At 49.2% G+C, this 22,009-nt stretch overlaps 1 protein-coding gene across 6 annotated transcripts in view; it reads right to left on the bottom strand.

The window, feature by feature from the left end:
• The window catches only part of CAMTA1 (calmodulin binding transcription activator 1), a 330,409-nt gene that overhangs the window by 124,310 nt on the left and 184,090 nt on the right, over positions 1-22,009 (bottom strand). For all 6 annotated transcript variants that reach the window (XM_075520680.1, XM_075520673.1, XM_075520674.1 and 3 more), the window contains one exon: positions 16,090-16,161. In XM_075520680.1, the coding sequence (XP_075376795.1) occupies positions 16,090-16,161 (72 nt within the window). The remainder of the gene's footprint in view (positions 1-16,089; positions 16,162-22,009) is intronic.

Genomic DNA, 22,009 nt, shown 5'->3' with positions numbered 1-22,009 from the left:
TTGCCCCTCCAAAAACTATTCAGGTCATATCAACCCCTGAATCTGTAATGGATTTGAGATCTGATTTCCTGTGATTCTACAACACCCGAAAATGAGGGTTTAGTTCCCTGGAAGGACGATGTTTCTCACTGTACAAGCAAGATTATGGGTCACTTTGAGCTTGGAAAGACTCTAGGATCTAAAATGATATTACAGACAGAAAAGCTATTTTAGACAACATCTTTTAGCAGCTTCCCAGCATCAGTTGTAACTTCCTCTTCCCCCCAATGACTACAAGGTGAACTCAGAAAAAACTTCTTTTCTCAAAGGTTTCCAGATTTGTCAGCGTAATGTAAATATTAAACGGGTCTGAAATCGAGCACCTTTCAGAACTCAAGTGGGTCTCAGCCGCTGTGCTGTCCTAGAAGCTCATGCAGCTCGTCCTTCCTGGGATATTTAGTTACCTGGGCTCCCGAGAAGAAAAGGACACTGAAGAAAAGGTCAATAAATGGCAGACGGGAGATGACATCCCGTAATAGTTATAATTACTGTTTATCAGAGTGCCTCAGTGCACAGGTAGCAGGTTACAGGACATAGTTGCTGTATTTTTCCCTGAAAAAAGGAACACTGCTATACGATTCGGAGTTGGTACTATGAAATGTATGGTTTCCTGCACCGATGCTGCTTTATTACAGAAAGCCCAGCGCAGTTACATTGCCTCCACAGAAACGAGTGACCTTGAAAGATGTTGCATTCATTTTTCTTTCTGCATATTTTTGTGATGGATTTAATGTTCAATAAAACCAAAAGAATAACAGCATTTGAGGCTCGAGCTATTTGTGCAAGTGCCAAACACTGCAGGAGGAGTTCAGGGCTGATTTCTGTACCTCACTCAACACATTCACAGCAAAACTGATGTTGCAGCTCCATTCTCTTCACTGTAGGCTGAGAAGGGGATTTATTTTCTATGCAGATTCCTTTTCCTACAAAGTTTTACGCTATGCACGTAAGGCAAATTCCTAACAGGACAGATGCACAGAATGCAAAAGTATGAGATGAGCAAAATTTGACTGATGTGTTTCAGAAAGGCAACAGTTCTCCAAAGTATTAAATATCTATTTGTGGAGACTATAAAGAGAGACTTATTTGTGTCCTCAAAGACCATGCCTCCATACTGGACCATGGAGGTTGAAGCGCATGGCAGTGCTTGGCAGAACCACACCTGATGCAGGTCCCCCCTGCACTCTGAAAGCACGACGGACACGAGCGCTGTATCGGCAAAATCCCTACAGAAGGCTCAAGCGTAGGTTATAGAGAGAAAGAAGCACAAGTGTTCTGCATTCGTACGTAAAGGCTGTGATTACGGGGCCGTTGATGCCGGCTTTTAAAGTGCCAGGAACAAATATAAATGAAGAATGGTGAAAATCCCAGCAGCCTCCTCTCTCCCTTTTCCAGCAGAAAGCGCCTGCGAGAGCTTACTGAATTATAAATGGCGATTACCACAAGCACCAAGCGAAAGGGCAGCCGAGAGAAGCCGCGCGCGTGCCATTCCTCCGGCCAGGACAGCACCAGGAGCCCCCGCCACGCGCGGGAAAGGACGGAAACGGCGACTTGGTTCTGTTCTTCCGCACGACGACAGGCGCGTGGCTCTCGCCGCTGCAGCATCCTGGTAGATCCACCTGCTTCCTGCGCCCCAGCGTGGGACGAGCTGCCCGCAGCTTCTTTTGCAGGTTTTAGTCCGTGATGCAGTGTTATTTTGCAGGTTTTAGTCCGTGATGCAATATTCTTGCAGGCCTCCTTTCCTTCACAGCTCTCATGCCTTCCTTGATGAGGCTTCAGCATTTACACGCTTGTCTCTCTGCTGGCTGACCCTTGCTGCAAGTGAGGTTCCAATTAACCCATTTGATCCCATACGTTTAAAGTAAAGCTCTAGAATGGCCTTCTCTTGTCAGAGCAAGTACTTCTGACCTAAGAAAAATACTGTTCCTTTAACCATCGATAAATCAGGCAGGGTTGGTGGGGGTTTTTTTGTTTGTTTTGTTGTTGGGGGTTTTGGGGGTTTTTTTTGTTTGTTTGTTTGTTTCTTAAAAGACATTAAAGAAGTGACAAAATCACTTTCAGTCCTCGTCTCCCTTGCCAGGAAACAGCCTTAACCATACCCAAAAGGTAGCACTGCATATTACTGTCCCTTCCTCATCAGTATCTGGCACTGGGGGTGGTAGTGGTGGTTTGTCCCGTTACTGCAACAAGGGTCAATTTGAACCGAGAGAAGAACGAAACCAAAGTGTTGTAATACTTACAGATAAATAAAAGTAACGCCTTCTCTCTGAGAAGCATCTGCTATTTGAAAACTTGGCAGGATTCTGCCAGAATACTTAGTTTTGTCTTAATACGATAAAAAAGCTTTTCTGAGGTGATCCTGCTACCCACAGATAGATTAACTAATGAACAAAAGGAATGAGACAGACCAAGAGCATCTCCGATATCTCCCATCTCCATATGGATCTAACACAAACCAAAAGTGCATTATCTGAATTTCTAAGAAATAACCAAGTGGCACCAGAAAAAAACCCTTGGTTTTATCTTCTGCTCAGCGCTCCTGACAGCTGCTTATTAACAGCCGTCTTCGGCACACACGGCGTTCGGACAAACTCTAAGTAATCGCAAGTGCACGAGCACTATTTTTCCACAGAATATCAAAATATCAGAAAGAACAGCTTTTAAGTGAGCAACGCAGGCCTGTTTTGTGGGGAAAATATTCTAACCTTAGGCAATCGTCCAATATAATTCAAATACTCCAAATACTCTGGGTTTCACCCCTCTCGCACGACTGCTCCAGAGCTTGGATTTTTTTTCTCCTCCTGTTTCACTTGAAGTGAGTTTCCTTGATCTTCACCCGTTTTAGCCATACCCAGGCAACAGCATGCACCATCCTTAAACACCCCCTTTTCCTCAACTTTTTCTGAAAGTACTTCTAATCATGAAGTATCCTGTAAGACAGACGCTGGGACGTTCCACACCAAACAACTTGCTGACAAGTGCAGTACTTGGCACGTGCACGCTCACGGTATCCGAACTTGAAGTTGCACCTTCCTGCCCAGCTCCTGCTGGCACGTCATGGACCGACACTGCCCAAAGCCCTCCTTCGGGTCAGAGCTCTTCCCAGCAAAAAGCAGCAAGTACCTTAAGCCTAAAGGCAGATTCAGGTCATGCAGACTGATCTTACTTTCTGAATTTCCTCCCCCGACGATGCAATAGCTACTCCACACTTAGGAAACTGTCTTGTTACAGGTGGCCCCACCAGGTCGGTCAGAGCGTTTAACAGCCGTTGTTGCTAACAGCTCCAGCACTAGCGATGCCAGCCAAATGTGTTTTCCTAACACGAATGTTGTCCTGCGCATCCCTAAGGACTGTGGGCAGCCGTGACCTAAACGCACACGCTGCAGGCGCTGCGCTGGGTCGCAGGCAGGCGTTTGTCCCCCGGGCTGTCCTCCTGCCGCCCGCCCCTGTTGTTAAGCGCATGATTTTCACTTGCTGCAAGGAGATCAGAAATACCTTCAGCCTTCCTCGGGAACCTTTCGCAATATTTGGTTGTAAAAGGAGGACAATATGAGGACATATTCAATCCAACAGACTTGTTTTGTGCTGGTTACATTATCGGGAAATCTAATTTCCCAGGAAGAGGCCATCCCATTTTACAGAGAGTAAACTGATAAAACCATCAACCTCTATTTTACTCTATCTGAATTGTGCTTTCTTTACTGCTGATGGCTAATAACTCCGATGTGAGCTAGCAGACTGTCATATGACATACGTCTTGCAGCAGCGTGAAGAGCAGATGCAAACTGGCTGACATTTAACTGAAACAAATGTATGATAAGAAAAATCTTGCACTTTTTCCTTGACACAGAAAATGATGCCCTGAGGTACGACGCCTGTTCAGGAGGGAAAGCCATTTAGGTCGTTCTCCTCCAGCTTTTGCCCCTTCGCTAACATGTTAAAGAAAACCATCAAGTGATCTCGCAGAGGACTAAGACCGTGGTCTGCATACACCATTCCCACGGCTTTGGAGGTGGGTGCATCGTTTTATAGCGCAGACCATGAACTCGGGGCTGTTTGTAACAACCTTTGCTGCCTTTCACTAAGGGTAGCGCACCATATATATGTTCACATATGTGACGGCCACTTTCCATCCCTCTGTCTGACATGAGACATCACCGTGGGCGTGGACGGCGAGAGGGACGCGGTGAAAGGCGGCGGCCGCGGGAGGTGACTGGGACGGAGAGTCCTTGCACCAGCGGGGCAGGGCGAGGCAGAGGCATCGCAGCTTCGTTAACCGGGGGCAGCAGCGCAGGACACCAGCGACAGCTGAAGGCAGCCATTCAACAGAAAGGGAACAGACAGATACTCCTTCAGAAATAAAAGATGATTCTGAGAATAAAAGCAACCGGGGCAATAGGGGAGAAGTTCACGCAGGCAGAAGGATGGCAAGAAAAGCATTCAAAACCGCAGGCACCTGAGAAGTGATTTATCCAAAACACTTATAAAAGCGTACCTTAAAAGATAAAATACAAAGGGGGGTAACTCACTTCAGGCCAAAACACTGCATGTTAAAAAAAAACCAAAAACCTACGTTCGACGGAGAGACTTCAGCCTTGGCAACGTCTGCTACAAGTCCTCCGCTGCCCACGCCAAAATGAACTCCAAATCTCTAAACTCAAATTGTAATTTGTTTCACTACAGAATTTCCAACCCAATCCGCAATTATGCCTCTCCGGCTGGAGTGAAACTTCAGCCGACAGTATAATACATTCACAGACACCTGCAGATCCAATAATTGACCAGGGAGATGTGGATGGGATCAGCAAAATTGCTGCATTACTACTGCAAGCCTCGGTGTCCTACACCAGGAAACAGCTTTGCTACTGCAAGGTGCATAATTTAATAAACCATTAACTCAAACCTGAGGTGAAGTAAATTCAGCGTATTATATATTTCAAAATAGCATTAGAATTCAATTTAAGTGTCACCAAAAGCCTAATCCTCAGTATACAGGGCATATTAATAAGTGTCTTGGAGCCTGTGGTTTGATTTCATTTCCAGCTGAGTTGTGCTGACGCATGACTGCGATCCCTGCCGTGAGGATATCTCGGTGATAGCATCACCGGTCCAAACCGGAGCAGAATCTGGAGAGATGCACTGTCCCGCTTTTTGGGTCTTCCTGGGCAAAGAGGTGGGCGTACGCTCGAGCAAAAGCAAGACGGTTTCCCGTCACGTCACTTCTGGGTGCCGCCATCAAGACGCTGATGTTCCCCAGCGATAGCGGGGTCCTCAGCAGGGGCCCCAGGCCCCCCCAGACCAGCCCAATCTTCGGTTCCCTTTGTTCGGTTCGGGGGCAAAACGCATTTCTGATAAGACGGCTGCTCCTGTAAAAGCTGCCGGGAACGGGCAGAGGAAAGGCCGTTCACATAAGGCCGGCGTCGCATCCGTGCCGTGCTGCCTGGATCATGCACAAAGAGCCGCGCTGGCTCAGGCAGGGGCTGCCCCCCCACCAGCCGTGCCGCGGCACGCGGCAGGATTGCGGCGACCATAAAGCGACGGAGCCGCTGCTTTCCATCCCCCACGTCAGGCGTAAAGTGCAAGTGGTGCATCATTTCCACCAGGAGCCAAGAGCATAAAATCTGCTTTCCATTTGCGTGGGAGCCGGGCATGTTTCGGACTTTTTTACGTCGCCCCTGTAATAACTCCTCTTGATTAGCAACCCAGGCACGTCCCACAGCAGTTTGGGAAATGCATCTCTTCTATAAATGACAACAGATTATTTAAGCAACAACTAAAGCACTCTGACTGCTTTTTAGTTTGCTCGCATTAACGTCAGTCTCCTCATATATCTAGGGAATGAATCCGGGATTTTCTTTAAAATGGTGGAGAGCGATACAAAAATAGCAGGCTACTCGTCTAAAATAAAGTTATGTGTTTGAAAGGGTTGGAAATTGTTTTTTAATCACTGGTGTCTTTCTTCTGGAATATAATCTGCTGGCTATACATTTTGCTTTTCTATCCAATTTCTCAGGAAAATGCAGCAAGTGTGTTAATAAATAATTTATAAAAACATTACAAAAGATAAAGCACTCCTGCTAAAACATTTCCAGCCTGCGAGATACCAGTTCATTTGTAACCCTCTCCGCCTCCCCTTCGCTGGAACGTCAGCAGAGGGTTATGGCTGCCGTGCTCCGCAGTCCCATTTCACTCATCCTGCAGGTGTCAAAATGCATCTTTGTTCTGAAGGTATCAGACTGATAAAAGGGTACGGCCCAGCCTGAGTCGCAAGCTCTATTTTACCTACTACGGATTTTTGTCATGAAAAATGTTTTTCCGGAAAGCAACTTCCTGATTTATTTTCGTGGTCTTGCGTGCAAGGATGGATGTGAAACGCAGACGCACTGCTGGCACTCCCGAAAAAGAGGGCTCTTGTAGATGCTGTTCCCTCCAGTGTTTTGTCTTTCCCCTAACAACAAATGGGATGTGCTTTCTGTGAAACTAAACAGGGTGATTTTGGAGCACGGTGCACAGGACGGCTTCGCTCTTAGGAAGAGGAAGGAGACAGCTGGGAGGAAGACAGCTTGTGATGAGCTCTGCCAGATGGAATTTAATTTTAGTGAAGGTGAAGACTCTATGAGAAGCTAACATTAGCGAGCAAGTAAAACCTGAAGGAGGAAAAATCAAGCAAAAATAGCCTTCGACTTGAATAGATTGTGATCGTATCTGTGTTAAAAAAAGACCGTAAGACTGAAGGTGGGTTTCAATGGACGCAGCTGCTCTGAAAGCAAGTCAGGGGATGAGAGGCGGAAAACAGGATATCATTCAACGGGATCACCCTCGGGCGAACCACCGCAGGTACCGAAGGGCCGTCACTGGGGCTGCTCCCCCGGCTACCGCAGCAGCCCCGGCAGGGCCCAGCGCCGCTGCAGCCCTCCCTTCCCCGGGCTGCCCAGGCCGACCGCACGCTGCTGGGGTGTGCTCTGCCTGCCAGAAAGTCGGCAAAACCAACCGAGCACCTTCAGGCGAGCGTCTTGACCAAGAGGAGCCGCACATCAGCTAGCCACGCGCCAGAGACAGCAACCCGCTGCCCAAGCACCAGTCCAAGAGACGAGCTGCGAGCGTTCCCATCGTCCCATCGCAGGGTGCGGGAGCTCCCGCCACTCAGCTGCAGAACACGGGAGACGTTTCAAAGGCAGTGAGCGAGCCGGCGCGAGTGGCGGGGAGGAGAGAGCGGCTGTCGCTGCGTGTGACTTTCAGCGCCCATCACGAGAGCTAGCAGCGACAGCAGCCCCGCGCGCCCCGGGAGTGATCGGGAGGGAGATGACGAAGAGCAGAGCTGCAGCAGCCGGCTCCTCTCAAAGCGAAACAGTTCCTCTCAGGTTTCTGACGCTGAAGGCGAGAGGAGAGGTCTGCCAGCAATGCAGCATGCAGAGTTGTGGCTCCTGCTTCACCTGTATTTCGCTAAAACACCGGAGTACAGCAGAGCACGACATGAATTGTTATCGTTAAAGCTATCTCTAATGGTAGTTAAAATGAAGTTTTGGGGCATTCCTCTTAAACAGAACTTGAGTCTTATACAACGTGCAGAGCCACAAAAAGGCTCCTTCAAACCTTTTAACCATTCATCCCGCTGTTAAGTAGAGCTTTGCCGAGGGCGATGCCAGCGCAGACCGAGGCTCCCCGAGACCGGCAGCTGGGCACCGGGCTAACGCACCCAGCAGCTGCTGTCCTCTAACCACAATGAATGAAAAGGGTTAAAGCGTTTGCGAGGAGGCACAGCTAACACCTCTCTGACATGGTTTCTCTGAAATTCATTTTTGGCAGTAAGTGTTTGTTAGAAATGTGACCAAAAAAAAAAAAAATTGAAATAATGAAAACAGAAAATTATTACAAAAGAGTTAACAAAACCCTTGGAATTTCAGCTGGACTGAGCAATACCTTTTGCACAGCTCCACCGATTCCAGGAGTATTTCAGATCTTTAATGATCCCTGAATAACATGATGGGAAGTCTCGAGACACGGCTGTTCCTGTGATCGCAAGGCAGCAGAGACATGGCGAGGAGCACTGCCTTCCAAAAGAGCTGGCGAGAAGATGAAACGAGAGAAAGGAGAGAGCGGTCTTTGAGAAAGGTCACGTCAAAGGAATATTAAGGAAGCCTGAAAAGGATATCCACAACTTTTTCATTCTCCGAAAACGCTTTTGCACACGGAGGCACCGTGAAGCTCAGCAAAGACGCGAGGGGAGTGACTGCTGTATCCTATCGACTTCTGGCCAGAGGGGGTATCGAAAGCGCTGCTTCTGTTGCAGCTCAGAGCTAAACTGATGCAAAAGACAATTCTGCTCTCCTGGCAGCGCCGAGCGCTCCCACCACGCTTACTGTCTTCTCTCACAGCATAGCTCCACGCACACATTTTGCACTAAGAATAGGAATCCGAGGCAATGAAAGCATGCCTGCTTAAAAGGTCTGTTCTGTAGATACCCGTTGGTGGGAGGTCCTTGTCTGGTCCTGCAGAAATAGCGCTTTCCGCAGAGACGCCCGCGCTGCAGAGGCACCGAGGTGTGCCTCCTCCTGCCAGGCCGAGGGGATGGCTGGCACCTTGGCCAAGCCACACATCTGCACAGAGGCAATGGAGAACTCCGGGAAGAACAACAAAACCAAACAGGGTTTGGCCCTTGAAATGGGGCTGAAAGCACGAGAGGAGCAAAGGCAGGGGCTTCACGGGGAGCGGGGTCTCTGAAGGCTGGCAAACACAGCTTGTGCGTCTTCGGAGACGTGAGCTGAAAACTGACCGTCAGGAAGAGACTTGGGAGACTGCGAGGGGATGCAAAGGGATGGGTCGTGCCTGCCTGGACGTGTCTGTCTGAGAAAAACCTCCAGGGGTTCGCGTTAGCTTCTCCCCATCACACCACCACAAAAGGAAGCCAAAGCTCGGGTCGGGGGAGGGCACTGAGGAGCGTACAGCAGTCAGGAAACACCTGAGCCTTTAGCAATGATGGCATTTTGAACATGAGAAAGGCAGGATGTTTTCTTCCTTTTGGCCTCGTTTGTGGCTGCATTTTAGGTATGCAGGAGTTTCTCTGTCCGTTCGGTATCGTGGTCCATCTCAGCTGGGGCTCTGCCTGCGACGAGCTCTGCATTTTTCAGCAGGAGTTAACCCTCGGATACCCATAGCCTCGGACCGTATAATAAGAATAAATAGCACTTTATACCACCTTACATTTATATTCTCTTCTGGATTTCCTTAGCTTTACGGCAAGCACTGAGTAACAGCTTCTACAAGGGGAGAGACCATGCATGAAGACATTGCAAAAGTAAACAGCGCTAAAGGCAATAGGTCCCCAAGCGCCTCCACCACAGGTCGTGAGTGCCACCGCTACCGTCACTCTGACGGGATCCTGGACCTGGGACTGTTCAGTCGCTGTCCCAAGGTCACCCAGCCCATCTGCGCCATGATGCTGCAGCTTGTCACAGCTGCGTGCTCGGGATGCCGAACCACGCTAGCGCCGGTTAGGTACCCCGTGCCATACTCTGCTGTACTTCAATACATGCTTAATTTCACCACATATGCTAAAACTCACTTTGGGAAAACGTGCTAGCATAGCAGCAACAGTTTGTATTCCCGTTAGAAAAAATGCAAAGGCTCATTATGCCGAGAGCCGAACTTACACCTTGGTCCCCAACAATATGGGACTGATCTAAAGTGCCCACATACAGCGCACGATCTTCAATGCTTTATTGCCCAGTCATTTCTATTTTACCCAAATGAAAAATAAAAACCCATTACTAAGCAAAAGTCTCAGGAATTTTTATGAGATTGTAATGCTTCCAATTTATGTTGAAAAAGCCCAAAATCCTCCAGCTGTCTGTTGCTCCTCCAGCCAGGGATGTGGAAGATGCTGCTGATGCAGCACGGCACAAGCGATCAGATAGGGAAATGCTGCTCTGCCGGGACACCATCAAAAAAAAAAAGGGAAGGTTTTCCTCTCGCTTAGGACTTAAAGGAAAATTTGAGGCAAAGAAATACAGAATGAACACCAAATTTCTGCAGGACAGCTGCAGACGTCACGTAAAATGTTTTAACTGATTTTCAGGCCTTGATGCTTTCTGCCCACAGCTTTCAGTCAGACGAGTCACATTTTAGGAAGGGAACACCCAGGGAACATCAAGCATCAGTGTAGACATTAATAGTAATAAACAGCTGAATATCAAAGTGTATCAGAAGGAAGAATCCAGGAAAAAACAGTTTAAAGAGAAAATACTGCGTGTCTCTGACATTAAATCAGTGCTTATGGACACTGCAAGGTACAGCTGGTGCATGCAGAACCACATGAAGGATAATTCAAGACCGCTAACAGAATACTGCCCAGCTACAGCGTCCCCTTCAGCATCTCCCACTTGCTCCTTCCAGGCCAGACATCGTGCCTAGACATCACCACTGGTATGACCGCTGATGTCCCCTGACTTTCCCCTGCCATTTTCTGCCCCGCGGTAAAGCATCCCAGTGACTCCTGTGGCTGCTGAGAGCACCCTGCGAGTGTGCAAGGAATAAAGATGCAATGCAGTCCCCCCCCCCCCCAGCTCCTAGAGGACCGGATTATCGCATTTCAGCGATTACTGCGAAAGCCTGATTTACGACCGGGCTCTGAGGGGCTCTGGCATCGCCCCGCGCCCGGCGCAGCTCAGCCTGCGTCCTGCTCTGCTTCTCCGACTCACCTGGAGAACAGTGCCGCTCGCACCCTTTTTCATCAATTTTGAATTATTCAGTGAGCAGTTCATGTGCATACCATGCGAAACAGCTATCTGCCCACATATTGCTCTCGAATGCTTGTTAGCCTTAATTTGTTTGATTGGCCAAGATGAATAAGTAAACACCAACAGGCTGAACATCCCTATCCACTCGCACCAGTATTCCCCGCACCTCCCATTTCCACAAGCATCTTTATCAAGAAAATCTCACCTGTGCAAACGCTATTGGCAAACGAATAAGCTAATGAACAGTCTTTGAACAAACGCGTGGCGTTTATTTGAATATATGATCATAATTAATTTTATTTTATACCAATTTTCCTATAGCTGAACGGGAGGATGTCCTATCATGTCGGCAGCGCTCTGTCGAGGATTCCTGAGCTCTCCTTGCTGTGACTGCTGCTGTTATTAAATCACTGCAGAACGTGGGGAGTCATTCAAAAACCCAAACAAATAATAAAATTAATGAAACCCGAGTGCCTAAAATGCACATTTTTCCCATCTTTAGGCAAACAATTACAGAAGAGACGGCAATATGAGAAGTTCGGTCCTGTGTCATGAAGAACTAATATTTAGCCACTCTCTAAAGTCACAAAACATTTCTAGCATGATCCTATAGCACAGTTTATGTACTTCTTAATTAAGAAAGAGGGCAACACTTTTTTTTTAATGTATTACTTCCCATAACCGCAGCACCTTAACAGCAGCACCAAAAAAGATATCAGAATCTGCTAAAGGCAGGATGGAAAACGATGACTGTCCAACAAACCAGTCTCCAGCTATATGGCATAAGCATGGAAGAGAGCAAGAGACACATCGGTATAAGGGCAAAGATGAAGCCCGCCTCCAATAACCCTTGCAAACAGCAGCCAGCCCCGGGAGCCTGGCAGCTACATTAATTTTAAATTCCTGGGGTGCTAATTATCAGTGCACAGAAGGGAACGCTGCATTTTGCTACTCAGCTGTGCCAATGTTTGAAAATTGTCTGTATCTGAGAATCCACGTTTTCCCTGCATTAGTCATTATGAGTACAAACAGGTTTTTTTTCTTCTTCCATTGACAGAAAAATCTGGTGCCATTTTGAAGGTCTAAACACGCGCAGCGCGGGTGTTCGTACACGCACGTCCTGCTAGCAGACAAGCCAACAAACCCAGTGGCAGCGTCTGTGCGCTGAAGCCTTTCCAGGAGTCTGGGGACCTGCCATCACTCATACCTAAAAAAAGGCTTCAGCAGCACCGTTCTGTGCTTGACTAACCGCAAACAGCTAGGGCACTACTTCTTTTAGGAAGCTAACAGGTAATGCAAAAAAAAAAAAAAAAAAGTGCTTTTAAGGCAGTGCCTCACTCAGCCAGAATAAACATCAGAAAGGCAAGGCAGCGCATGATTTTGGGCAGAATGCAAAGACAAAAGCTGCTTCTTTTTAACAATCTGGATAATTTCCCTGGGAATGGAAACATGGAGGGCCGAGTGAAACGTCTGGAGACAGGAAAGCGTTCCAAAAGTGCGTGCAACTCGTTAACGACGCAGCACGCCACGAGGAGGCTTTGCGGCAGCCTTGTGGTACGGTGCTGCTGACGAGTCCTCCCCAGCGCCCCTGAAGAGGCCACCCCCATCACCAGCCCTATCCTTTCCGCTGCCTGTTGCTCAGAGCATGATCTCATATTTCTAGAAATCAGAAAACTGAAAGAAAAATATGAGAACCCAAGGTAGGAAAACACCACCACCACCTTGGGTCACGATTCCTTCACTCGGCTCCAAGAGGTCCATGTGAGAGGCTGCCAGTGCCCAGGGCTGGACAACCTCCTGCAGAGACACTACAATGCTGGCTTGGCAATTACAACATCTATTAAAAACGTATTAAAGGTGTTTGTGGTAAGGTAGCATTTAAAATCCATTATGAAGAAAGCTTGAAGTGTCTCAGAAATGGAACCCCCTTCAGAAGAGAGGAGACCTCAGCTGTGGTGCCTTGTACAGCAGGGTAACTTCTTGTAGCAGGGACTCAGAGCACTGCGTTTTGCCCGCTGACGGTTCAAGCTGACTGGTTTTCATTTCTTATCCCTTTGGCCAGTCTGCAGGGAGAAGGCACGTTGTGTCAGTCGTAAATGACAACACAAAGTTGTTTAAGTAAGAAATTGGATACCACCGTATAATTAATGGCTATAGCACAGCATAAACGCACAGGAGAGACCGCTAGTCTCTGTGCCTTGTTTGAGTCTTGGCCTTTACGCTGAAAATGCTAGTCAGAAAAGATCAAGAACAATTGCATGGGGATTTTTAATCAATATCTAACCTGACAATAGGATTTGGAGGAAGATCATCCCATAAAACACAGGCGGCATCACAGACTAATTGTATTTACTTCCTATTGACCAGAGACTCGCAGGCAGAGAGCTCCGTATCCCAGGAAGGTACTACACGACTCTCTAAAAAAAGCAAAAATCACCCATTTGCCTCTGTGAACTAAAAAGCCAAATCTTTTGCTGGAGGTTAATGCTAAACATTGCCCTGTCCGTGTGCCATTTTGGAACGTGAAAGCCATTTATCGGGTGGTGTTGAAGTGGAGGACTCCGAAGCAGATGCACAAACTACCTTTTCCCTCTCTCCTGGTCTCACTTGCCCCAAATTCACTGTGGAGCTGAACAGAAACATTGTGCAGGCGTCAGAAAAGCGTCATCGGTTCTTGGCCAGCTCTTTTCTCTCCAGCTGCATAACCTTGAGCGCATGATTGAAGGATGCCCATTTACGCCTGGGAGATGGTGTCATGAATCACGGACCCCTATTCCTCCCACAGCGAAGGCACGACGCGTCCTTGGTTCTGAATACAAGTACGCTACACTCACAGCGAGATGCCCTGCATCACGTTTTATAAATAGGCTCATGAGAAACGTACTTCCCATCCACTCATCTCAGTCCAAGCAATTATCAGAGCAAAGAAGATGGCCTAAACGTCAACACGCACCCTCCGAACGTGAACGAGCCAGACCTCAGGGTGCAGGTAAGAAGATCCTATCGTGCTGCAATGCAACTCATTAGCTACCAGCTTGCTAACTGCCACAACAGCCCCGTCCAGCCACGCTTTGAGATAGCACGCAACAAAAATAAAAAGAAATACAAAACTTGCGATTAAAGTTAAGAGGGGTGACCTACGAGGGGAGGACGTTTGGAGGAACAAGCACAGGCTGGCCGCAAAAGAGCAGGACCTGGGGACTGCCCATGGTCGGGGAGCACTTGGGCTGTGCGAGCATCGCTCGGGCTGCTGGATAATGGGTCGAAATCATGGGAAATTTCCTCACGGAAAGATGGACAAAGCTAGAAAATACTCTCTCAAAGGTAATGGAAAAAGCTTTGCGGTTTGGGAGCGAACCTCCCTAAAGGTCCCAGCCTAATTTTAGGTGGGAGCTCTGCAGTTTGATTTTGCGTCATCTGTTCCTCTTGGGATCTAACGGGAAGGACTCTGCTGTCTGCCCTGAATTTCTTCAGAAACAGGGGCCTTCCTTAACATTTTCAGTTTATGTGAAAACATTTCAGGAGCCAAGCTGCCCTGCAGGGATGTTGGAAACCTCCCGGTGCCTGTGGTGACTGTGCCTGGGCTGAGGGCTGCTGCAGAGCGGTGACGACGGGGGGACCTGCGGCACCTTTCAACCCTGGGCTGTGCTGGTACCGCCCTGAGCTCCCGGGGCGGTGGATGGAGGATGCTTCCACCAAGCCCCAGCCCGAACTCCTGTTCCTGAGCAGGCAAGAGCAGATGAACCAAGTAACCTGCTGTTCCACCCGCCGTGGTCCCCTCTGCCTTCCCAGGGACACCCGGACAGATGCCGAGCAGGGAAGCACCACCGTGCCGTGCCGGCAGTTATTCGGAGGGAGTTCAGAGTTCCCTTTGAATTCTCGTACCACACCATCCGTCACGGGCACCGGCAGAGACGGATGCTGAACAACAACGCGAGCAGCTGTCTGCCGCCCCAGGCAAACTGCACCCTAAATTTAGAGGTTTTGCTCAGTTCGGCACACTGAACCCTGAACATTTAACGGCTTCTTTAGCTGTACCTACACCCTGCTCCCCCTCTTCTCGCTGCATCCAACCACGGACACAGGTCAGGACTTCAAGAGGCTGCAGGGAAAAGCACTAAATATCTGCAGGATCGACGTGGTCGCGCTGCGTTTTCAGTGGAGTCACAGCTTTCCTCCATGGAGGTGAAATACTGCTCCCAGCGCTGCAGCGAAGCGTTTTCCCCTTTACTTACACCTGGCATTTATATGCAGAGGACGCACACAGAGCTGAGACGTACATAAACGTCACAGAGGACAGTGACATTTTGTGCACGTTCCCTCTGATTACGTCCACGGTGCGGGCACCGTCCTCTGTGGGTCGTGGGGCGTCTTTCATGCAGCAGTGACAGCAGCAGCGTCTTCTTTTTTAATACGGAAGCACAATTGCAAAACCGGGGGGAAAAAGGCATTATTTTCCATTTGCCTCTTGAAACAGATGTCTCTTTCCTCAGACCTGTTTGTTTTCAGGACTGCGGGGGTTTAATCTTTAAAACAATAATGTTATTACAATATGTGTCAAACGCTGTTTTCTAACAAAAGAAAACAAATTGCTTCCACTTTGTAAGCCACGGTAACCACTCAATAATATCAATGGCTCCGCAAAGGCAGGGTTAGCATCTTGGTCCAGCAAACGCCCACCCTGGGCAAGCTCCCGCACGTGAACCCAAGCACACCCACCGCAGCCCAAGGAGCCCTGGGGGGATCAGGCCACTACCCACACCCCGCAGAAGTACGAGGAAGGCTCCACTGGACTGCTCCAGGGGCTTCATTGTGCCCACAACAGCCAGCAGAAAAATCATTGAGTGACTCCAAAAACTCCCTCAACACTAAACCCCCCACCGGAGGAAAGCAGATCCACCGCAAGGCTGGCCACAGGGGTCACCCCAAATTCAAACACAGCCACAGGTCTGATTTCTCTCCCACGCCATGACGTGCCGGTACAGCAGACGGCTTCCCGAGCTCCTGTGCTGCCTTGCTTCAGGATGGGAAAATACAAGTGAAAACCTTAAAAAAGTCTCACTTTGGCTGACTTTCTGTTTAGGGAACGTTTGAGCTGGCATCAGCTCTATATTTGCTAGCAACTTATCCAGAGAAAATACATCATACCTCTGAAGAGAGACATACAACTCAGAAAATCCCCATCACCTTCAGACAAACAAAATCCCCCAAACAATGAAACCCAGGACTGCCAACCTCCCTGGCAGCGGTCAAACACAGCCCTACGGGCTCGACCGGATTACCCCCAGGAGAGAGGAATTTGCCGTCATCCTACCTGCAGAAGCCAGTAGCACCTTCTGTGAAACGTGGGGATGATGGAGGAATGGACGTAGCAGCCGTACAGGCACTAGGGACACAAAAAGAGAGAAAGCAGAGTCAGGTTAGCAAAGGAAACCATCACCCGAGGAGGCAGCGCCGGGGACGGGACTGGCAGCGCGTTACCCGCTACCGCAGGACGTCGTTTCTGAAGTCGGTCCAGGGCTGGTAACACACAACACCAGATTACAGCACCCCAAAATTCTTTTCTAAACATTGCTACGGGTTACAGAATCGCTCTGCTAACAGCCCCCGGCGCGCTGCGTCCACCCGCAGCTCAGCCACCCGCGTGCGGCCAGGGCAAACCGAGTCTCCCCACGGTGCTCCACATCCCGGCGCACAACACGGGGGAGTCTGGTTAGCTGCATTTTAATCTTTGCTTCGACATATTTTTGTGTTTTAAAAAGCACAACACAAACATCTCTTTTCTGTGGTTTATCACCTGGGTATGTAAACTGAAAATTTAGGGTTTGTAAACTGAAAACATTGCTGTCAGATATGTTATACAGCAAAATGCCAAAATACAGTTGCTTTTTCTTCTTCTTTTTAAATGAACTCTGCTTCTCTGATTAACTGAAATCAGTAAGGCTAAGGAATTCTTTCTGCAGGAAAAAATCAAATTTCTAGTATGTTAAAACTTTTCAACAGCGCTGTCGGTTGGAAGCTAAGCCCAACACAAACCAAACACACAAAACTGTTTTTAATTTAAAAGATCCCGGTACAATTCCTGTCCACAAGATTTGTTTATTATTAAGAAAGCAATATTATTTTCTGACTCTGCTGGCTTTTAATATAGCACACATCGGGGATGGGTGTGCATGTAATGATATATTCTCCCATACCGAAGGTGATTAGTTTTCCTTAAATGCGAGATTGCAACAGCCCAGCAATCTGTTCACAGCTTTCTTCAGATATTTCCCCTGGAAGATCGCGGGCCACGCGTATTTTAGGCACACCAGTATTCTACCATTACAGAAGGAAAAAATAAATAAATCCAACTGCAGGGGATTTTTAAGGGGAATTTCTTTTTTTGTTTTACTCCAGTGACTGCATCGATTACAACAACTCTCACGATTAACGCGCTCTTCACTCACTCGCACCCTGCACCCTACGAGGGGGTCCTCACCGCTCCGGGGAGCGGGAATTGCCACCGAGCATCCTCCCAGCAGCGGTGGCTGCAGGATGGGACGGCCCCGGCTCCGGCCACGTTAAGGGGGGCCGTTTAAACCACGTTAAGGGGGTTTAAACCACGTTAAGGGGGGCCGGAGCGGATGGGTACTGGAAAAAACTTATTGCTAAATCACCATCCCAGTTGTCTCGAATACCTGTGTCTGCAGATGCGGGTGCCACGGCACCGATAGCGATGTGGAAGTTGGCGCGTGGCATCAGGGCTTTACTGGCGCTGGCGAGGGTGACCCGCGCTCAGTGCCCCGGCGACACCGCTATCCCGCCCACGCACCAGCCCGGACATGGCTCTGTCCGTGCCATCCCCCCAGCGCAGGACACGGGCCGTTCGCACGAACACAAAGGGGCCGGTAAATCTTCCTTTCTAACCCTTCTGTCTGGAAGGCAGCTCACAAACTGCGAAAACACTCTGCAAGCAGCAAGCCTGCCAGCCCCGACATCGTTAGCGTGCCCCGTAACGGGGCGAGCGTGGAGGTGTGCCGTTCAACGTGCACGCTTATCGGCGGGCACACGGGGAGGCTGGCGGCAGCGCCTCCTCCCCGAGATCACGGCTCACGAGGTCGGCCCGAATTAAAAAGGATTTGAGGACTGCTGGCTGCTTTCACCGAGTTATTTTTAAAATACAAACGACAAAGATTAATAATGTTTTTAAATGTGTCAAGGGTACATTCCACACAAAAAAAGCAGGGAGGAAAAATAGAGGGGAAAAAAAACCTGCAGAAAATAATCCAAAGAAAAGCTTAACATTTAAATCCCACCACTCAGCCTGGGGAAAAGCAGACGCTGTTTGTTTAAAATAATCCCTGACAGCGACTCCTGGCTGCACGGCACCGGGGGCTGCATTAAAAGGTCTTTAACGTTCGGTTCCGCTGACGCAGAGCTGGTCCCCCCGCTTTGGAAGGCGGCTGGGTAGGTGCAGCATCTCCCAGTCTGACCAGCTTCCCAGCAAGGATGGGAAAACTGCTCTGGAGCACGCCGCTGGAGGAGCCTTTGCGACAGCCAGGAACACCCACAGCGCCTCATGCAATATACATCAATATACATCAATATAGATCAGCACACCCCCACTTGATTCACAACCCTGATTTGCTGTGAAGTCATCGAAACTTCACCATGATTAAAACAAACAATAACGACAAGCACTAATGCTGAGCTCCTTGCAGCTCGCTGCATTTAGTAGGTAGGAAAGCTGCTCTCTATCTCCAGATCTGTCTTGCATATAATTCTAGAGGCGTCAATAATGAATTACATAAAAGCATCCCACCTCCATGAAACTGGTTTTCAAGATTTCAGCAAACCATTAAGAAAGCCCTAATGGTTCACAGAACTTACAAAGCACCCAGCATACGGAAGTGGTTTTTTTAATTTTTCTTTTCTTTTTTTCCCCCACATGGCACAACAAGAGACTCTAGTTCTGGATTGATGTTTTGGGGCCGGATGTTCCAACTCGGCTGGGACGGAGGAGACCCACACGTAAGCAAGCCCCCCAGCCTCTGAGGGACAGCGGGGGACTCTTCTTCACGGGCACCGTGGCTTGCACCGAGACAACACAGCTGCGGAGAAACGCACTGTGGTGGGAGAAACACACCCTGGAAACCCACCTTTGCAATAAAGTCAAAAGGATTGATGGCGCCAATAAAAACTACATTAACTTTTGCATAAAAAGGCATTAAAAATGTTTAAGATATAAATAGAAACCTTAGAAATCTGAGCATTGTTTTGGAAGATTTTCAAGGTTAATGAGTTAAGCGCTGTTAGATGACATAAAATCTAAAGTTTGATAGCACGGTGCATGCGGGTTTACAGGGAGAGGGTGCGTAGAGGCGATTTTCCCACGCTCGGCCCCGCTCAGCCCCCAGGCTCCGGCACGGGGCGGCGATGAACCCCCTGCCTCGCACCGGGTCCGGGACGCCAAGTGCCCAGTCGGCGGGGACAGCTCGACACACGACGCTGCAACTAATGAGGAGAACGGAATTACCTCCCCGCTGGCCTTAGGAGACAGGTAACCAGGGCACTACTTTAGCTAAAGGAGTCTTTAAAATTTTAAAATTAATTCTTGCTCAAAACAGGCAAAATGGGTTTCATTAGCTGGGTTTTCTTTTTTTTTTTTTTAAATAGGGGAGGTAGAAAATGCGCAGGCCTGTGTGTCTGTGGCTATGTTAATGCCGGGCTGGGCGCTCAGCCAATGCATTAAGTGAAATCGAATTCCTGAAACCAGCTTTAATCAGCAGATTTTTAAGGTTAGAATGACTCTCTCCTCTGGAAGGCTTGCCAAGGTTAATTCTGTCCTGAGCAGGCTGAATTAATGGGCTGGACAGGAGAGAACTTTTTTTTTTCATGATTCTCTTTTAAGTTTACAAAATCTCCAGGAGAAAAGAAATGGCATTTCTGAACCGTCTGCGGAGAAACACCACTTCAGCAGCTTATCGATTTCTGTTTTGAGAACAGAGGCTGAGACGTGAGCGGCCGCCGCCTCCCATGGGAGCCACGCGGCGTGGGAGCCGGCATCAGCCCGTGCCCCGGAGCAGCCCGAGCGGCACCGGCCGAGGGACGCAGACGCCGGCTCGTGGGGCTCGCTCCCGTCCCCGCTGCGGGACGGGGACGCCCGTGGCGGCGGCGCGGTCCAGCGCTGCAGCATCGGCTCCCGCCACGGTCACCTTTCGGGGAGGGGTGCGCTCGTCCTTGCAAATTACACGGCGTTCGGAGCCGGCGGGTGCAGAGAGCACAGACTTTGTCCTGAAGTCCTGCAGTGGTGGGGATCCCTCTCTGCACCGACAAACCAGCCGAGAGCAACGACCCCTGGAATGAGAAATCCCTACCTGCCTCCAGAAGCCTGCGGCTATAAGCACCTTCTTTGCAGCCCCCACGCTGCTCCCGGAGAGCCGGGCCCTGCCAGCTCCACTTCATCTTGCACCTTTCTAAAATCAATGGATAATTAAAGAGAAAAAGGCCTTCTCTGGGCAGAGGGGGAGAGTTGTGCAATTACAACTCCCTACCCCTCCATTTATAGGCAGTCCACAGCTTGCATTATCAAACTTCTGAAAAAGGGGGGGCGGGGGCAGAAATCAAAGTATTAGTGGATTTTTTTTATCCTGAGCTCCTTAAAGTAATTGTGTCTTATTTAAAAATAATACAATAACGCTGAGGTGTTCTTCCTTAACAAGAACACCTTGGGAATGGAAATAGGAAAGCAAGAGAATAAAAAATTCAAGATAGGGTTGGACAGGCTTTGAAATTCTTCTCCCCAGTGAGTTACGCTGGTGGATATTTAAAAAAAAATAAAAACCGCCTAGATTTTGTTCAGATTTTCACACTGAATTCCCAATTCCCTTAATAAGAAGCTAAATCAATCTTTAGAGAACAAACCACGTAAGACCTGTGGCTCTAAATTATTAAAATATACTCGAGTAATTTTATGTTGTAAGGCTTCAACTTCCAATACCCCAGCAGCCTGCAGACTTCACAAGCAGGATCCGTACAGGTTATTTTGGAAAAAGGACCGTGCCCTCCGCCCGCAGGCTGACGGGGAGGCAGGGACAGACCAGGCCCCTTGCTTGGCACCAAGGGTGCACGCTCCTGCCACGGTGCCTCTCCTGAACAGCAAACCCGCGAGCGCTGGGCGTCAGAGACGTCCCCTTCCTCCCAAGGGGCAGCCGTGTCGGCGTCCCTCTCTCCCTGCCAGCCAGTTTTTCAGATCCTCCTCGTTTCTTTTGGAGAGGAAAGAAGAGAGGGAGGAACGAACTTGCTGGGAAAGGGCACGCGTTCCCTGTGCGAACCCTGACAGCTCGGGATTTGCACTGAAATCCCTAAACAAATAGTCTTTTCAAACAAACGTGCTCATGGCAACAGCAGTAGAAAATGCCCCAAATAACGGAATCTGACTACCAGACAAGTGAAATCCAAAACATGGTTTAAGAAGCAAAAAAAGGCAAAAAAAAAAAGCATGAAATCATCAAAATAGGGGATGTGAAATTCCTTACGAAAAGGCTCCTGAATCAAGCAAATGCACCTGCAAGAGAAAGGGCTGCTGCCTGCAGTCACCTGAGGCGTGGTAGGAGCCCACGTAGAAATGGCCACCAACTACTCCAAGGAGCCCAGCGCAAGGCAAGCTTCAGGCCCCAAGAGCTGCCCGGACGTGTGCTCCAACACATGCTGGCTTCTGCTTAGTCCTCTGCTCTGCGACGGTGTGACGAGCGAGGGCGGGCACACCTCTGGAAGCTGGTTCTGGCGCCCATTGCCCTGAAGTTGAACGTAACGCTTCCCATGGCCCACAGCAGGACGTCAAAGCCCCCGGTAGGAACATAACGCCAACGTTTAACAAACCAGGGACAGGGACAACAACCGCTTCAATGGCCTGGGACACCGGTAGCGCGGGAGGATGGAAAGCCGCTGCCGCCGCCCTTAGCCCTCGAGGTGGTGCTGAGCAGCGCACACTCAAGTCTATTGCTAACCACGTCCCCGCTAGGCCACCGTGCTGTGTGGGATCTCCTTCTGTAATTACCCCGACAACTTCGGAGCTTCTCCACTGGTTTCCATCAGGAATAGCATACTGCTTGCAGCGGCAGCACGGCTACCGTGGACCAAACCTCCCGGGAAGGCCAAAGGAGGCGTTAGCTTCATTCTTCTCATCATCCTGATGACAGGGTACAGGTCTCCTAAATCAGCGGCTGTATCTGAGCCCAATCAAGCTCTGC

This window comes from Mycteria americana, chromosome 18 (assembly GCF_035582795.1).
Source record: "Mycteria americana isolate JAX WOST 10 ecotype Jacksonville Zoo and Gardens chromosome 18, USCA_MyAme_1.0, whole genome shotgun sequence".
NCBI lineage: Eukaryota > Metazoa > Chordata > Aves > Ciconiiformes > Ciconiidae > Mycteria > Mycteria americana.
Note: the sequence above shows the minus strand (reverse complement) of the source record. Positions and strands in the feature narration are given on the sequence as shown.